This window comes from Nicotiana attenuata, unplaced genomic scaffold (assembly GCF_001879085.1).
Source record: "Nicotiana attenuata strain UT unplaced genomic scaffold, NIATTr2, whole genome shotgun sequence".
In the NCBI taxonomy this organism is placed as follows: Eukaryota; Viridiplantae; Streptophyta; class Magnoliopsida; order Solanales; family Solanaceae; genus Nicotiana; species Nicotiana attenuata.
The window spans coordinates 562,618-579,797 of NW_017670504.1; the positions used below are offsets into that span (position 1 = coordinate 562,618).

The following is a 17,180-nucleotide window of genomic DNA, read 5'->3' on the forward strand; positions in this document are numbered from 1 at the left end:
TTCGTGGAATGAATGAAAAAGTTAAACAGCTTTTATTTGTTATGGAACATGAATAGGAAGAAGATCCAGGTTGGTATTTCAGGGCCTCAAATTTTGTTTCAGAGCCTGTAATTGACGGAGATATGAATGTGAGTTTCCCTTTCCTTTGTATGATTCTTTAATTCTTTTCTCTCTTTCTCTTTCCCTAATCTGAGCTTTTATCTTTTCCTTTAACTCCCCATTTTCTCCTTTCGTTCAGCATAATCCAAAATCTGAGCCAATTATTGAGAACGGAAATGCTTTTCCCGAGACAAAAACTATTCCTACTGAAAATGGCAACTTGTCAGATGCTCGGGATAAAGATGTTGTATCAGAAAGTTTTGGTGCAGTTAGTGTATATGATCAATGGGTTTCACCTCCAGTATCTAGTCCACGACCGAGAGCTCGATATGAGGTATTTGTTTTGCATCTCTTATTTGTTGCTTTTACTCATACTCTCAACCAATCTCCATCTTCTTTCACAGCATGGAGCTGCTGTTATTGATGATAAGATGTATATATTCGGGGGCAACTACAATGGGCGTTACCTTAGCGATCTCCAGGTATGAAAACTATCTAGGCAAGCTGTCATTGATATATATATATATATATATATATATATATATATATATATATATATATATAGTTGTTGATGTCTTTTTTACTTATCACAAATCATAAGATTTTCAACTCTGATGATTCTTTACCATGCTTGTCCTTGGAAGCTGGTTAACACTAATTACTGCAGATTTTTTCATTCTTAGTCTCATTCTTTTCAACTTTTTAATGTTATTGCCTCACTAGATTTTCTTTTTCCCAATCCTAAAGAGTAGGTATTCTTCCATTGTAGTTTTTCTCCTCCTTTGGTTGCTGGACATTCAACTTTTGTGGATTGGGGGTCAATGCAGGCTTTGGACTTGAAGAGTTGGACATGGTCTAGGGTTGAAGTTAAAGCAGCTGGGGGTGAGGCTTCTCCCGTACCAGTAGCTCCTTTGGCTGGTCACTCCCTGGTTAGTATTGATATATGGTTTTTTTGTAATAATCAAATTATTGTGGTAGTTACACCAACTTCTGCCTGGTATTTACATGGGGATTCAACTCACATTAGCATTGAGGTTTCTCTTTGCTCATATTAGTTATCCTCTGTTCTCTCTCTCACTCTCTCTCTCTCTCTAGGTACCATGGGAAGGAACTAAGCTCTTATCAATTGGTGGACATATGAGAAATCCTTCTGAAAGTGTGCAAGGTTTGTTCTTGTCACTTAAATTTGATGCCAATTTTTTCTTTGTATAAGAGCAGCCTAGAGATGATTCAAGTGTAGTTACTCCAAGTCAGTACACCTGAAAATGGAAGTTTCTTTTCCCAGAAGAAAAGAAGAAAGAGATGAAATTACTCTTCTTAGCTTCATGATAATCATTAGAAGATTTGGGGTTTACTTTTGAGCCATTTGATGTACTTTTGGCTCATTAGAATGCTTTGACCAGCTTTGGGCCTATGACTACCAATATTATCCAGTCATGCATATTGCAAGGGACTGGGTAACCTCGACAGGGAATAGATAAATTAAAAAGGGACTGGGTAACATACATGCACATATGAAGATCACAAGATGCTCTGGTCTCATTTATGTTCCATGAATATCTGCAAAGTACTATTCCATGACCTAGAGAACTTCTGACCTTGTTTATTGGGCTTTAAATACAAAGAGAAAATAAAGCACGAGCTTTAACGAATAAAGACACCTACAGAGAAAATAAAGCACGAGCTTTAACGAATAAAGACACAAACAACGAACATTTTTTTTTCTCTCTCTATATATATACATATATGGTTTTGTTACCAACTTTTTCACCAAAATGCCCCTTGCCACCTAATTAAAATAGAGACTTTTAAGGGCTTTTCAGTCTTTTATTTAAATCACCAATTTCCATCTCTACATTCTCCTACACCTATCTGTCATTTCCTCCACCGTTTTGCTCTAGAGGCTCTCCCCAAAATTCTGATGTCGAGACATGTTTCTTAAAACCCCTATTATGGAATCCATGAAAATACTGTTAAGAACCTGTTTCCCTTTTTTAAAACCATCAAAAGTACAAGGTTTTCAATATAATAATCAAAATAGCAGAGGAAACCAAAGGCATTTTCGATGTCATATTCTGATCTTTTTGAATCTACATGGTGCGACATCAATATCTTATGTTCTTTTCTGTTTGAAACAGTTCATGGAATAATTTATTACTTCAAAAACAAAAAATTGAATGTAACCTGAAGATGAACACTAAGTTCGTATTGGTCAAGGTGGCATAGAGAAAAGATCCTAAAAAGAACTTTGAATTTTAGAAATTGAGAAGTATGCCTGGAGATGGAAGGTTGAGAAAATTGAAATGAAGAGAAGATTCATAGAGAGAACGAAGAGTACTTCAGGCACGAATTTTCTACGGAAAACGAGAGCCGATGGAAGATGGGAAATTTGGGAATTCAGGTAAAAGATTGAAAAGTCCTTAAAAGTTAAAAGTTTCTAATTTTAATTAGGTGGTAAGGGGCATTTTCGTGGATAAAAAGGTACAATGTTAATGTGCTACCTTCGTGTAGTAGGTAGCAAACCCACATATGGAAGGAATTCAAGAATGATAACTAAAAATTCACACCAATTAAGGAAAATATACACTTAAGAAAATAATAATTGTACGAACAAAGGAATTGAAAAAACTACAAATTATGACAAAAAGGAAGAAGGAATTCAGACAGTACAATAAAGTGAGACATTATTGTTTAGTGTCATTCTCTTCCAGAAAGAGCTCATGGGTAATGAGGCACATTTGTGTCTGCACTAATGGCTTTGCCTAAGTGAGACAAACTACCGACCTGTTTTGGTCACCTAACTTAAAGAGTATCTTCATAACAAAATGGATTCGAGTCATTACATAGAACCTTATTTACTTGATTTTTTTGTTGCTTAATGCTATGTGCCATTCGTTTGCCAGTGATGGTGTTTGATCTGCAACTGCATACTTGGTCGACCTTGAAGACATATGGAAAGACACCGGTATATTTGTTATCCCATAATGCTGTTTTACCTTTTTAGTGGCTTCAAATATTCTTGGCGTCCCTGCTTCTGATTTGATGATTTCTGGGGTTGGATGTTTACTGACTTAACTGTTGTATCCTTTCTATCTATCTGTTTTGTGTCTTATAGCCTGTTTAGCCAAACTTCTCCAAGGTCAAAAGCACTTTTTTTTTTCAAAGCGAGTTCTTTGGCCAAGCTTCTAGGAAGAAAAACAGTGCTTTTGAGTAGAAGCAGAAGTAGTTTTTGAGAAGCAGAAAAGAGCAGCTTCTCCCCAAAAGCACTTTTTTGAAAAGCGCTTTTGAGAAAAATACACTTAGAAGTAGTTTCTAAAAGCTTGGCCAAACACTAATTGCTACTCAAAAGTACTTTTTAAATTGATTAGCCAAACACAAACAACTTTTCACGAAAAGTACTTTTCTGAGCACTTTTAGAAAAAAACACTTTTCAGAATAGAGTTGATTTTAGAACCTTGGCCTAACAGGCCATTAGTCTAAACGAATGAAACAAACAAACTAATTATTCTTGTTTGATGAGTTGATTAACTTCTGCAGGTTTCCCGTGGAGGACATTCAGTAACCCTTGTAGGAACAAGCTTAGTATTATTTGGTGGACAAGATGCAGATCGATCGCTCCTGAATGATCTACACATTCTAAACTTAGAAACCATGGCCTGGGATGAAGTGGACACGCTGTAAGATGCTTCCAGAAGTCTTTAAGCACGCTATTTTCTCTTCAGATTTTCTTGCTTGTCTTTTTGAAGGACATAGAAGTCAGTTACCATCTGTCTATGAGTTTTCTCTTTTTTGGCAAAAGAAATCCTCATCTAGTTAGCTTGCATGTCTTATTGCCTGTATAAATTTTCAAAAATCTACTGATGCTAATAGTGTGAACGTTTACAAAGATTTTGCCCATGTATCTTTTTATCTTTCGTTAAAAAACCGTGATTATTTGGTATATGCCTTTACTGATGCTTATGCTTAAGCAGTTTTACTCTTATAAGTTGGTAATATCCACTTTCCTTGACCTTATTATTTTCTTAGGGGAATGCCGCCTTCTCCAAGGTCAGATCATGCTGCCACTATACATGCAGAGCGCTACCTTCTAGTTTTTGGTGGGGGCTCACACACTGCTTGCTTCAATGATCTGCATGTTCTTGACCTGCAAACTGTGAGATAATAATTTTGGTTCCAAAAGATAGAGAACTGCTCAAATTAGAATATTATTTGTTATTGGTAACTGTTATTTAATTTAACTTTTACAGATGGAGTGGTCAAGGCCTACTCAACAGGGTGAAATACCAAGTCCACGTGCCGGCCATGCTGGTGTAGCTGTTGGAGAGAATTGGTTTATTGTTGGGGGAGGCAACAACAAGAGCGGTATGCTTTATACTTTAAGAATAGCTATGGTGTTCATAATAGTTCCAACTGTTGTTTATGCTAGGATTTTTAGTGCCTTTTTCCTTCATCGAGGGTTCTTGGCAGAATCTACAATTTTAAATATATGGAATTTGAATAAGATATGATGACTATCTCGTTGTCTGAGCTGGAAGAATTTCTAGTCCATAACAGATCATGCAAGATAGTACTCCTTCTGTCTTAATGTATGTAGCAGTGTTTGACTGAGACGGGATTTAAGAAAAAAAAAGACTTTTGAAACTTGTGGTCTAAAACAAGTTAGATACTTGTGTGGCTATAGATCATTTCATTATGGGTAAAATGAGAAATTTAAGTTAAATTACTTTAAAATAAGTATGACATTCTTTCTGTGACAGACTAAAAAAGAAAGTATGATAATTAAATTGGGACAGAGGAAGTAGCTTTCAATTATTCCCTCTATTCCATTTGATCCGATACTCTTTCCTTTTGGTTGATTCCGAAAAGAATGACACATTTTTGTACGTGGAAACTCTTCAACTTTTTATTTTTACCCTTAATGACACGCTCTTATAGTCATAGCAATCTCATGTGTGTAAGACCACAAGTTCTACGGGTACTTTTGGTATGTGTCAAAAGTTTTTATTTCTTACTTAAACTTCGTGCAATACCATCATACAAAATGAAAGAGGGAGTAAATTCTTTTTTGGCTAGTGGGATTAGTTTTATACAGTCAGACATCTCTATAATAGCATCCCGATATAACAGCCATTCACTATAAAACCAAATTTTTCTCCGAACCAATTTTTTAACTTATATTTTACCTCTCTATAACAACTTTTTACCTATAACAGCAATAGCCATATTTATAGCAGAACGCTAAAAAAATATTACCCCTCTATAACAACCATATAGAATCTTTAAGATTACTAATAATTCTAAAAATATGCACACAATCTATTCCATTAAACAGGTTTCTATCTTGCATAATATGTAAGATTTGAAGATTTACACATGATATCTTTTCTATTGGGACAAATTCCAAAAAATGTTTAGATAGAAAATTTAACTGTTAAGCTCTTAGATTGTCTTCAAGGGAAAGCTATTGGATACCTTTTTGCTGAAAATTTGGACACGAACCTTCGCCAATTCAAGGTTATATTAGTAAGAGAATGAAATCTACGAAACAAGCTACATTTACAAAGTTCTTCCATCAATCTTGAAAGAATTTATTTTTCTAAGTAGCTTTAAAATGTTTGCCTTAGTGTTTAAATATGTATAGGTTTAGTTATGAATTTATTAATAATGTATTTGCTTTCTTCAATATTTAACTAGTGAAATATGCATATCTTTTGAGATTTAAATTTGAAAAATTTTCTTATCTTTTATATGTAACATTAAAAAAGGAAAAATAATTGATTTTTGAATAATTTTAATTATAACAACCAAAAAATTATTTAAATGTCTAATGCGTATAGTATCCGTTCACTATAAAAGCCAAAAAATATCGTAACAAACGAGGCTGTTATAGAGAGGGTTGACGGTATCATCTTGTTACTTCCTAGAATCTTGGAGTCGATGTTTTTGGTGCATGAAAAGTGTCCCTGTGTGCCCCTGAATTATTGGGAAAGGCCTTTTGGTAGTTCGAATGGTTGGTTAACTTTTCATGGTAAAATAGTGTTTATTTATCTCTCAACTTGTTATCCACATCTTTCCCCAAAAAGGAAAAGTTATGTACAACCTCTTTTGAGTAGTTCTCAAGTTAGAAAATGTCCTGTAGAAGATATGTTAGAGATCTACAACATTTTACATATTGGTTGTGGGTTTACGATGATACATTGCTGTGTTGTAAGCTCGTGTTCTTTCACATTTTGAATTGTGTGAATTGCCTCAATTGTTGATGGGTTTAATGAGACTTGACCCAGGAACTCTGATACTATATTCAATGGTGTGAACCACTTCACCTAAAAACTTGTGAGGGTTATAGGGATGAGTCTTACCTCCACTAGTCCGACAAGATATTTATAGGTATTTGATCCAAGAAAGAGAGAGTCAGCCCTTGTGTAAGGACGTCTTGCAAACCTATAATAGATAAATATATAAATAAATAAATGTGTCATTTTTCTAAGTGTTTAAGCTTGGGTTAATCTTTCAGATAAGGCAGCTTACATCATTTAATATGTCATATCAGCCAAATCTCGGTCATCTGTGCTCATTGTTAATTTGGTGCTTACAACTGTTTATCTCTATTTCTGGTTCAATTGTATATTGTCTTCGCTTATTCCTATCTCTCCGGGCTTCACTATCTTAACTCAACTCATCAAGCCTAACTTTTTCTAGGTTCGTATCTCAGCATTCTGAGTCCATTTTCTTTGTTCCAGCCCACACTTTAGCTTGTTGAGCTTACCTGTCCACTCTTGAGTTTGTTGTGCTTACTCTCTCTACTCTAGCCGACTCTATAGCATACTAAGCCTTTTAAAAAGCCAAAGCAGAGCAAAAAACAATCAACTAGTATATAAACCCTAGAACTGAGTTACATGTGCGAGATGATTTTGACATGATAGCTTCCCATATCAGCTTTGTAAGGGTTTTCCAAATTGATTTGCAAATGTCTCTTTTAATTCTATCCGTTGCCTTAAGGTTTTGAGTTGCATGTACAAATTCTTGATGTGTGAACTAGAGCATTTTAATACCACGAGAGTTAACAGGTTAGGAACTTGTGGGTTTGTCTCTTGGTTTTTGCATAAGCAGGTTGTGCTTAGCATGATTGTTTTCTGTGATGCATCATCTGAATAGCCGGTGCAGATGAATGAGTGAAAGTACAGAAGAAATATGGGGTCAACTGTTTCTAATCTACTACAGAACTAGAGCATTGTAATACTATGAGGGGTCGTTTGGCAGGATGTATTAGGGAATATAATCATGTATATTGAGTACTATTCTTATACATAGCAATCCATGGCATTAGCAATACCATGGTTTTTGGTACGTGGATAAGCATGTATAAAGATATAACTGCCCTTTCAAAACCTTTTTCACATACAAAGCTAAAGAATGTGGAGGGTATTTTTTGTATACGAACAACTTTTTAATAAAATTATGCAATGTATGTTTTAACACCAAACCAAACAGTCGATAAGAAATAATCCCTGCATAATTAATCCTAGTATAACTAATCCTAGCATTACTAATCTCAGCATTACTAATACACCCTATTCAGTACTATTCATATACACCCTACCAAATGACCCCTGAGAGTTAATCAGGTTCAAGGGACTTGTGGGTTGTCTCTTGGTTTATGCATAAGCTTGTTGTGCTTGGCATGATTGGTTTTCTATGAAGAATCATCTGAATAGCCGGTGCAAAAGTACAGTAGAAATCTGCGGTAACTCTGTTTCTAATCTAGGGGGGAGCGCACTGCAGATTATAATTTTTGTAGAAAGTGAAAGCAGTAATCCGGAGTTGGACAAAAAATTATGATATCTGTGGATCACTTATATTTGCTTCAATATGATTTTAGTTGTGGACCATTGCCATCGTTCTTGTGTTTATGCTTTTTTAGTTTTTTTTTTTTTAATTGTTTCAGTCTCTCTTACAACTTTATGCTGTTCTTATTATCTTACAATTGTTGCAGGGGTCTCTGAAACTGTTGTGCTCAACATGTCTACTTTGGCTTGGTCAGTTGTAACAACTGTTCAAGGACATGTTCCTCTTGCCACTGAGGTATTCCTGTTCCGGGCGGCATCTTCTTTTTTCAAGCAACCTACCAGTTTTTGTTTCCTTTTTTTCCCCTTCAAGTATCTGGACTGGATACAAAGCTTTTGCTTGTTCTGTTTTCCTCTAAAAGATAATTTTTAGTTGGATGACTCAAATTTGAGCTGTCTGAACTAATGCCACATGCTGCTTCTGTTGTTTCCATATCCCATTATTCTGGCCGTCCAATGTGGTCCTACGATTGAATTCCTGAGGTGTGCTCGACACTCTACAGAATCTGTGATATGTCATCAATGTGCATAATACAGCAAACGAAAATGAAGAACATCCATCAGTACCCTTGAGCTATTCAAGTTCTTATCACGCTCATCCCTGATTAAACTTCTGTGGAAATAACTTGACAAATTCTAGTTTGTCCGTGCGGTCGCAATATCTTTAGTTACCACTAAATTGTGATGCAGACAGATATGAATATGTTACCATCTCAGGTTAAGCCTAAGTTAGAGATGATTTGAATTTTGATACTGCAATTGTTTTAGTTGTCAAAAGTTTTGACTTATCAGTGTTTTGGATAGCGCGGTGCGGCGACAAATAGCGACGAGGGCCTGCTTCACTGAGGCGAGAGGATACAAATCTGCTTCTTACATGCTCAAATACGCTCCAATTTTTCTCGCATCTAGATGCACTACAAGTTAGGCTTAGAACTTTGATGGCAAACTTTTGCAAGTTTGGAGTTTGATGTCCAAATTGCATCCACCATTCAACTATAGCAAAATATTTATAAGTTAATAAGTATAAAACAAATGAATTAAATTAAAGCTATAAGGATATCTATATTAAACTTAGTTACCTGGCGACCTTATGTCTCTGGCTCTAATGGCCGCTTGTAAACCAAATAGTCATCTGCTTGTGAGTACCTACCAAACTCCTCCCCTATTTGATCTACCATCGCTGAATCGGGGACCAACTTCTCAAGACATTGATGGTATCCAACCCACACCTCTGAATCCAAAGTGTCATCTCTAGTATTCTTGTAAATAATCACGGGTTCAGAATATGGCTTGCTGCATGCAAAGGTCGATGGAGTTGATTCGACCACCTGCTATCAATAATCTCAAAAACTTTCTCATATTTCCTAACATCTCCCTCAAATGACGCTTCAATAGTCTTTTTGGATCTACCCGTAGCTTCATAAAGATAGTCCATTGGTGGTTTTCTCTCCCCATCCACCATATGAAGCACCCTAATCAAAGGACCACCAACTTTAAGAGCCCGAACGACGTCATTCTAGAATGATGGAGAAATAAGAACTTTGGTAGTTTTTCTCCCCGCAGCTTCCTTTGCATATCTATTATCTTTCCATTCATTTGAAGAACTAGCTTTCTCAACTTTTTCTTTTGCAAGTAAAAGTAAAAACTATGCAAAGTCAAAAAAGCCGTTGCAAATCTAGTCTTGGCCGGTCTCACCAAATTTATTTTATTTGTGAATTTCCTCATCAAATTCAACAACGACGGCCTCTGACTGATGTAAGAATATATCTTGACGGCCTTAGTGGAAACTGTAAAAGTAACAATAACAATTTTATAGTTAGTACTTAATAGGACATAAGTATAAATTAAGTTAAAGCTTTGAAGATAACTATATTAAAGTTACCTGAAGCATATGGGTTTTCCTTGAATATGTCACCAAACATCAAATTGATACAATGGGCAGTACATGGAGTCCAATAAATGTGTGGATACATAGCTTCCATCATCTTACCCGCACTAACATTCTCACTAGCATTATCGGTAACAACTTGTACAACATTTTCCTTTCCAATTTTATCAATAGTCTTTCTAAACAAGCTGTACATTTTGCTTCCATCGGTAGAAGAGTTGCTAGCATCGTTTGATTCAAGAAAAACATTCCCTCTTGGAGAGTTCACCAACACATTTATGATCATTTTTTCATTCCGTGCTGTCTATGCATCGTAATGGAACATCCAAACTTGTTCCATTCCAATCTATGCTCCTCAATAATTTTGTCTATCTTCTTCACCTGTTTTCTAAGATGAGTTACTCTAACTTCATGATAGCTAGGAGGCTTCATTCCTGGGCCATATTGTCCTACGGCCTCAATGAATTTATCAAAAGTTTTGTAGTTAACACAATTGAAAGGAAGCTCTGCATCGTACATCCATGCTGCAAAGGCACTTACGGAGCGATCCCTCAAAATCTTCTTGGCTTCTAAACCTGAACCAGAATAATCTTTTCCCTTTTCTTGTTGTTTTACCGAGAAATAAAGATTGAGAGGACCTTTTGTCACAGTACGCGCCGTGGATGACCCACTAGAACTATTTGAAGATATCTTTTGAGTTTGGTTTTTTCATCATCTTCATCAAATTAGATTCACCGATGCTTCATAATTCATTTGAGTTCTTGTCACATTTTTCTTCTCAACAAATGCTTTTGCTTCCTCCCTAACCTCGGGCGGACAAAGAGGACATTGTACTACATTTTTAAATCCACCTATCAAATGTTGCGTGTGACGAATTATTCCACCATGATATGTTTTTCACAAAACACACATTTAATTGCGGATCTTGATGAGCCTTGTATAGCATAATTCCAAGCTATATCATTTCTTTTATTACTATTGGATGGCGCCATTTCAATGCTGTTCTGTAGAAAAAAAATTATCAAGTCAATATCACAATATGCAATTAATTCTACTCTATAACTGAAAAAGGAGGAAATTTCAGGTTTGAAGTTTTGAAGTTCTCTGCCTCTGCCTCTGCCCAAGCCCAACAGTGAAAGAATTGAAAAACCAGAGCAAAAACAATAGCAAAAACAGTGTGTAGTACTGCTGCTCAATCAAAAACAGAGCAATAAAAGAAAAATAAAGAAGAGAAGATCAGAAGAAGAAGAAAAATGAAAAAAAAAAAGAGCATACACAGACTCTGTTCTGTTTTTTGCTGCACTGTTGCTCGACAAAAAACAGAGCAAAAAATATAGAAAGAAGAAGAGAAGATCAGAAGAACAAGAAAAACGAAAAAAAAAAACAGAGCAACTGCCTCTCTGTTCTGCACTGTTGCTCGACAAAAAATAGAGCAAAAAAATAGAAAGAAGAAGAGAAGAAGGAAAAGGAAGAAAGAAAGAAAGAAAGAAAGAAAGAAAGAAAGAAAGGAGAAAGGTGAAAGGAGAAAGGAAATCGAAGAAGAAGAGAAGCATACCTGGGATGGGTCGACTTGGATGAAGAAGAGGATGGCAGAAACTTGAAGCTTTCAGGTCGAAATTGTCTACTATGGCTGCTCTGTTGTTTGAAGGTTGAAGAAGAAAGAAAGTGAAATCGCTGCAAGCCCTAATGTTTTAAGTCGCTGGTCTTTGTGCCTTTTTCTTTCTTTTTTTTAAAAAAGTGACGCCACAGCTCGCCTCTCGCTACACAGGCAGAGGCGCTCGCCTTTTACAATCGCAACGCAACAGAGCCAAAAAAGCGCAGGTTGCTCGCGTCTCCTCGCCTCACGCTATTAGCGCTGAGGGGAGCGCTATTTATAACACTGTGACTTATTGTTCCTCATTTAAAATGTAAACAACAATGAAATGATGTTGAAAATTTTGGGAACTCTTCATTTTCTACTGTGCCACGACTATTGTATTGTTCCTTATTGCCCGGGCCACTGATCATCTGGGACCTAAATGTGTTTGATGAACCTGTGTTTGCATGAAATTATTTTTCAAATAGATAATAGTACGTCGGGTTCTTAAGTATTCTTAGAGATTGCTATTTTGCGTTCTTCTTTCTCCGAATATCAAATTATGCTTAAGAGATTGCTATTTTATCTTTTTCTCTAAATATCAAAGTGTTTTAGCTTCTAACTTAAGACAATTTCTTGTCCTACAGGGCTTGAGCTTGGTCTTATGTTCATATAATGGTGAAGATATTGTAGTTTCTTTTGGAGGATACAATGGGCGATATAATAATGAGGTAATTCCAGCACAGCTAAATCATATTTATTCTCTTTGCTAGTTTGGTCAGCCCTTCCACTGGGGCAAGTGAATTGTTGGTTGGTTTCTTTATCCTTGCTATGCTTCTCCTAATTAAATTTCTCTATGGTGTCTTTCATCACTGTTTTAAGGTCAGCGTACTAAAACCAAGCCACAAGTCAACCTTGCAATCCAAAGTGATTGAGACTCCTGCAGATAGTGTTTCAGCAGTGCATAATGCGACTAATGCCACAAGAGATATGGAATCAGAGTATGGAATGGGCCAAGACGGCAAAATAACGGAAATTGTGATGGACAACATTGAGTCCGAGCCAACGGTATTCAGATGCTTTAAAATTCATTATCTTGCATTTATGATTGGTGATATGATGTGAATTTTGCTAGTTTTTCTTGTACACTGAGATCTCAGTTTAATTGTGCTATCAGCTTTCTTTAAGATAACTAGTATGTTAATCTATCTACTCGGAAAAAAAACAAAACAAATAGGTACATCTATAAAGCTGCATTTGAAGTTCACGTTTTGTTCTCTTCTCTGTGAGAATATGCCTCAACCAACTAGGTATGTCTTGTTTCTAAAATTCCTTGTATATTTCGAGTAGTTGATAATAGACTAAGAAAGAGATAAAAAGCTCGTGAGAATAAAAATGTTGTTCAAACAAGACAACAAAGGATCTTTGAATTCATTGAAATTGATGATTGCTTGTTACGAAACACCACCTATGTATAGGTGTAACGTATCTTGTATAAAAACTAAAAATAGTGAAAGCAATAAATGATTGTGTGTTACAGATTTATTATTATGGCTCCTCCTTAACTATTGTGAGGTGCATTTATTGGGTGGATTGAATCCACATCATTAATTGCACATGGTGAGTTTGATTTATTAATTCCTTGTTCATATATCTTTACATCCAACAAGAGTATTCATGGATGTTCATACTGGCGGAGTCATTTAAGTGCAGATTAAACATAGTCAATCCCAATGAAAAGAATTTAGTCTTTTTTATATAATTAACTTTAATTTATAGTCCTTGAAAGATTAAACATATTCAATTTTAACCACTTTAAACTGATTAGAATACTGTGAGTACAACTTTAGCGCACACATTTCAGATGGCACATACATGGCATAGAGACAAGGATGAGTCCCTGAGTCTGTCACACGGAACAAGCATCAAACTTAGTTTGTAATTATACCTGTGTAGGTATATGTGTTAATATCACCTAAGCAAATTTAAACCAAATAACAAACATGCTTGAAGGTTTGGCATTTCATATACTATATTCAATTAGCAATTACATTTGCGGGCCATATTAGTGCTTCTGTAAAACATGTCTGGTCCTCCTATTGTAATTTTTCCTATTTTCTCACTTTTTGTTGATGTTGAAAATTTCAAATATCTTTTCTTGCATCCCAAAAGGAAAAAAAAAAATAAAACGTTAGAATCCAGTAGTTTGAAATATGTCCCTTTCCGGACGTGTGTAACTCACCATCCAAGCCTTGGTGGACAGAGTTAACTGGTACCGGTTGCTGGTGGGAGGTAGCAGGTATCCCGTATAATTAGTCGAGGTGCGCGCTAGCTGGCCCATACACCAACCACGGTTATCAAAAAAAAAAAATCCTTCTTTGTGTAACTCAACCCTCCAGTTATAGATTTTAAGTGAAACAGAGGATCTATGATGTAAGAATATGCCATTTTCTTCTTGGCCTTCCTTCAATCTTCCAACTTGTCCTAGCTTTCCAGAAATGATTAGGGGTACTTCCCTCTTCTTTTCTCTCTAGCTCTTCAATCACGCTAACGTCTTATACCATCAGAGGCAGTTCTAAAATTCAAATTTGGCTAAATGTCTGCTAATAGACCTAAATGTCTAAAGTTTGAGTTGAGTAGAGCAATTGGTTTCTGCTAGAGAAGTTTTATTTTGTGCCTCCACACAACTGACACTAGCTGTGTGAGGCCTCTTTTTATCTCAAAGATTCGTGGACCCATATCTTACACTTTTGGGTCCACAAAATTGTGAGACAAAAAAGAGGCCTCACACAACTAGTGTCAGTTGTGTGAGGCACAAAATAAAATATTTCGTTTCTGATATCTCAAATAGCAGGTCACTGTCACTAAATGTATATACTACTACTTGAGTAACACAAAATGTAGATGTGTGGCGTTAACTGAGGTATTTGTAAGAATGCAAGATTTGTTGTTCATTAAATGTAAAAGCCAGGTAAGCCAGAACGCCAGTGCAAAACTTTGATCGCTGTTGTCTCCACAAGCTTCAGCCTGCTTTCGTATTGCTTTATGCTGTTGAAGGGTTGAATAATTTGCCGTCACTTGAACATGATTTAAACTGACAAACCACAATATTGTCATATTTCTATGCGAGTTCTTTTTTGCAGTGCCGTGAGTCATGACTTGTTCTCTTTCACCGTACTTCTTCTGGTATCCTTCTGTTTGTCTTTTTCCTTGTCGTTCCCTTGGGACATCATCTCATGGCTTCATCATGCAGGTGAATAAAGTTGAAGAAACTAGTGAATGTCTTTTAGCAGCTCTCAAAGCTGAGAAGGAAGAATTAGAGTCATCTCTCAGCAAAGAGAAGTTGCAAACACTCCAGCTGAAGCAAGACTTGACAGATGCCGAGGCTCACAACAGTGACCTTTACAAGGTAACTCTTAAATTGATAGGCATACTATAAGTGAAAGCAAAGTGCTTTTTTCCCCTTCCCATTTTGCTTCTTTTTAAAATTTGAGTTTAACTGTAGCCTATGTTCTGTGTTTCATTGTTTTGTTTAAACTACTGGTCTGTTTTATCTTCCATCTCCAGTAAATAGCTAAAATGCTTTTGGTATCTTTCGGATTTGATAATGCTTTGTGGTTAAGTGGCCACTTTGTCATTTGTTGCTCCCTTTGGATGCTGTTAATGTTATTATTCTCTTCAAAGAGATTTTATTGTTTGGATACTTTGATGTTCAAATGCTCTCTGCTGGCATACTATCATATTCCATATGGGTCTTTCCTATTCTTTACTGCACTCATTTATCTACATAAACTAATTTTCAATTTTATTTTGAAACAAGATCTGAGCTACTTTTCCAGCATTTTTGGTCTTGGTGCTCATGCTCACCTAAGTGCAAGTTTAGATAACGTGAAAATATGTAGTAAGAGAAAAAGAAATATCTTTTGGAATTTTGCACATATGTATTTGAGATCTTTAAGTAATTTCCAAAAGATAAGGCTGTCACCAGGCAAGATCCAGGTCTCTGACAGCTGTGCGTCACATCTAACTTTGTATTTCTCTATTGCATATGCAGGAACTCCAAGCTGTACGAGGTCAACTTGCCGCTGAACAGTCTAGTTGTTTCAAACTTGAGGTATGACACTATTTTTTGCTTCTTTTTTTTCCTTTTCTTTCCTTTGACAACCATTTTCTGGTTGGAGGAGTTGGTGGAAAGGGGAAATGCTTTGAACCTGCAACCAATTAGGATTGAGGATGGTACCTGCCACTTGTGGTTAACATTTTGACTTTAATGATTCACATGCTTTTATTGGTAACATCATGGTGGTTTTAGTTTCAGTTCTAGACTTCACCCCGTCTCTCATTTCTATTTAAACCCAGCTTCTTTCGTTGATTAAACATGTATGTGTGTTTTCTCAACCAAAACAAAAAAGGATTAATCATGCATGTGTTAGTTATTTTTTTGGACTGTTTCCCAGCCCATCAAATAACAGCAGATTTTATCAGAATGACCAGGTATTTTGGTTTATGTTGTCATTATGTCCGTCAGCATATTTGCACATTTAGTTTCTGTTTGTGGTTCATTATTTGCATGACATGTTGGCAAAAATGAGTGACGATGAGAGACATGTAATAGCACTCTCTACAATATATTGGGCAGATCAGGAGCTGAGACACGGCAGAAGTTGCGGGTTCCAATATACCCTTCTTACTTATCTCTGCCACATATGCACTTGCAAACATACACATACAAATAACTTTTAAAAGTTGAACTCAGACAGTACTCACTATTATCAAACAATAGCTACAATGCACTGAGAAGAGCAAAGTTTTCAAGGCAGAGGCCTGATTTATCTTAATTTACTGAAGTGGAGGTAGTACATTAATTATAACCTCGTTTGACAGGTTGATGTTGCGGAGCTAAGACAAAAGCTACAAGGAATGGAAACATTACAAAAAGAACTTGAGCTCCTGAGACGACAAAAGGCTGCTTCTGAGCAAGCCTTGAGCGCAAAACAAAGGCAGAGGTCTGGTGGAGTGTGGGGATGGCTTGCTCCTCCTCCTCCTAGTCAGCGAGATGATGCATGATAGAAAACTTCGATGCATAGCACACACCGATGTTTATCAGTTATTTTTTTAATCAAATATTTGTTATTATAAGTTGTTCTTACTGTTAGGTGGAGCGGGATATAGTGTGTGATGGCTGGTGGGGTTTTTGTTGTATAATTACCAAGAACAGTTAGTGCCGGATAATTTTCTATTGAGAGTTTCGACAGAACCTCCACTTCCAGAAGATAGAAGTTTTGGATGCGAAAGTATAGGAAGTTTTTTTTACTGGTGGTTGGAATACCGTTTGGCTGTAATGCTTAACCTCTTTAATGTAATTGACATTGTGGTGTGACAATATTTCAACATTGTACAAGCCGAGTCAAGGCAGAATAGGATACACGTAAACTTTCTTTCTCTTTGGATATTTTCTTATTTTAATGTTATAATTTTTGAGCGCTCAAGCGTTTATAATTAAAGGTTACAATTTACGAAGTAACACTCTATTTAGATCATTGGTTTCCATCGTTTTATATTTTATTGTAATGTTGTACCGTATTGTATCGCTTTATGGATATTATGTTTGAATAGATTGTATCGTTTATGTTGTTAAATATTTGTTGTTCGGTGTGATTGTATTGTACTGTACTATAACGGATAAATTTACTAAAATACTCCCAATTATTTTTTTAAATATTTAAGTTATCAAGAATTACGCATAAAAATAATTCAACAAAACCTCTCTAAT

General features: G+C 35.9%; 1 protein-coding gene across 2 annotated transcripts in view; it reads left to right on the forward strand.

Annotated features, from left to right (window-relative positions):
* Positions 1–16,927, forward strand: part of LOC109240322 (acyl-CoA-binding domain-containing protein 4-like) — a 31,450-nt gene extending 14,523 nt beyond the window's left edge. For both annotated transcript variants that reach the window (XM_019406948.1, XM_019406949.1), the window contains 15 exons: positions 57–128; positions 239–433; positions 504–581; positions 927–1,028; positions 1,195–1,264; positions 3,003–3,064; positions 3,637–3,776; positions 4,126–4,252; positions 4,347–4,461; positions 8,093–8,181; positions 12,055–12,138; positions 12,290–12,475; positions 14,661–14,816; positions 15,462–15,521; positions 16,292–16,927. In XM_019406948.1, coding sequence (XP_019262493.1) covers positions 57–128; positions 239–433; positions 504–581; positions 927–1,028; positions 1,195–1,264; positions 3,003–3,064; positions 3,637–3,776; positions 4,126–4,252; positions 4,347–4,461; positions 8,093–8,181; positions 12,055–12,138; positions 12,290–12,475; positions 14,661–14,816; positions 15,462–15,521; positions 16,292–16,474 — 1,719 coding nt within the window. In that variant the 3' untranslated portion in view covers positions 16,475–16,927. The remainder of the gene's footprint in view (positions 1–56; positions 129–238; positions 434–503; positions 582–926; positions 1,029–1,194; positions 1,265–3,002; positions 3,065–3,636; positions 3,777–4,125; positions 4,253–4,346; positions 4,462–8,092; positions 8,182–12,054; positions 12,139–12,289; positions 12,476–14,660; positions 14,817–15,461; positions 15,522–16,291) is intronic.
* The last annotated feature ends 253 nt before the right edge of the window (positions 16,928–17,180 follow it).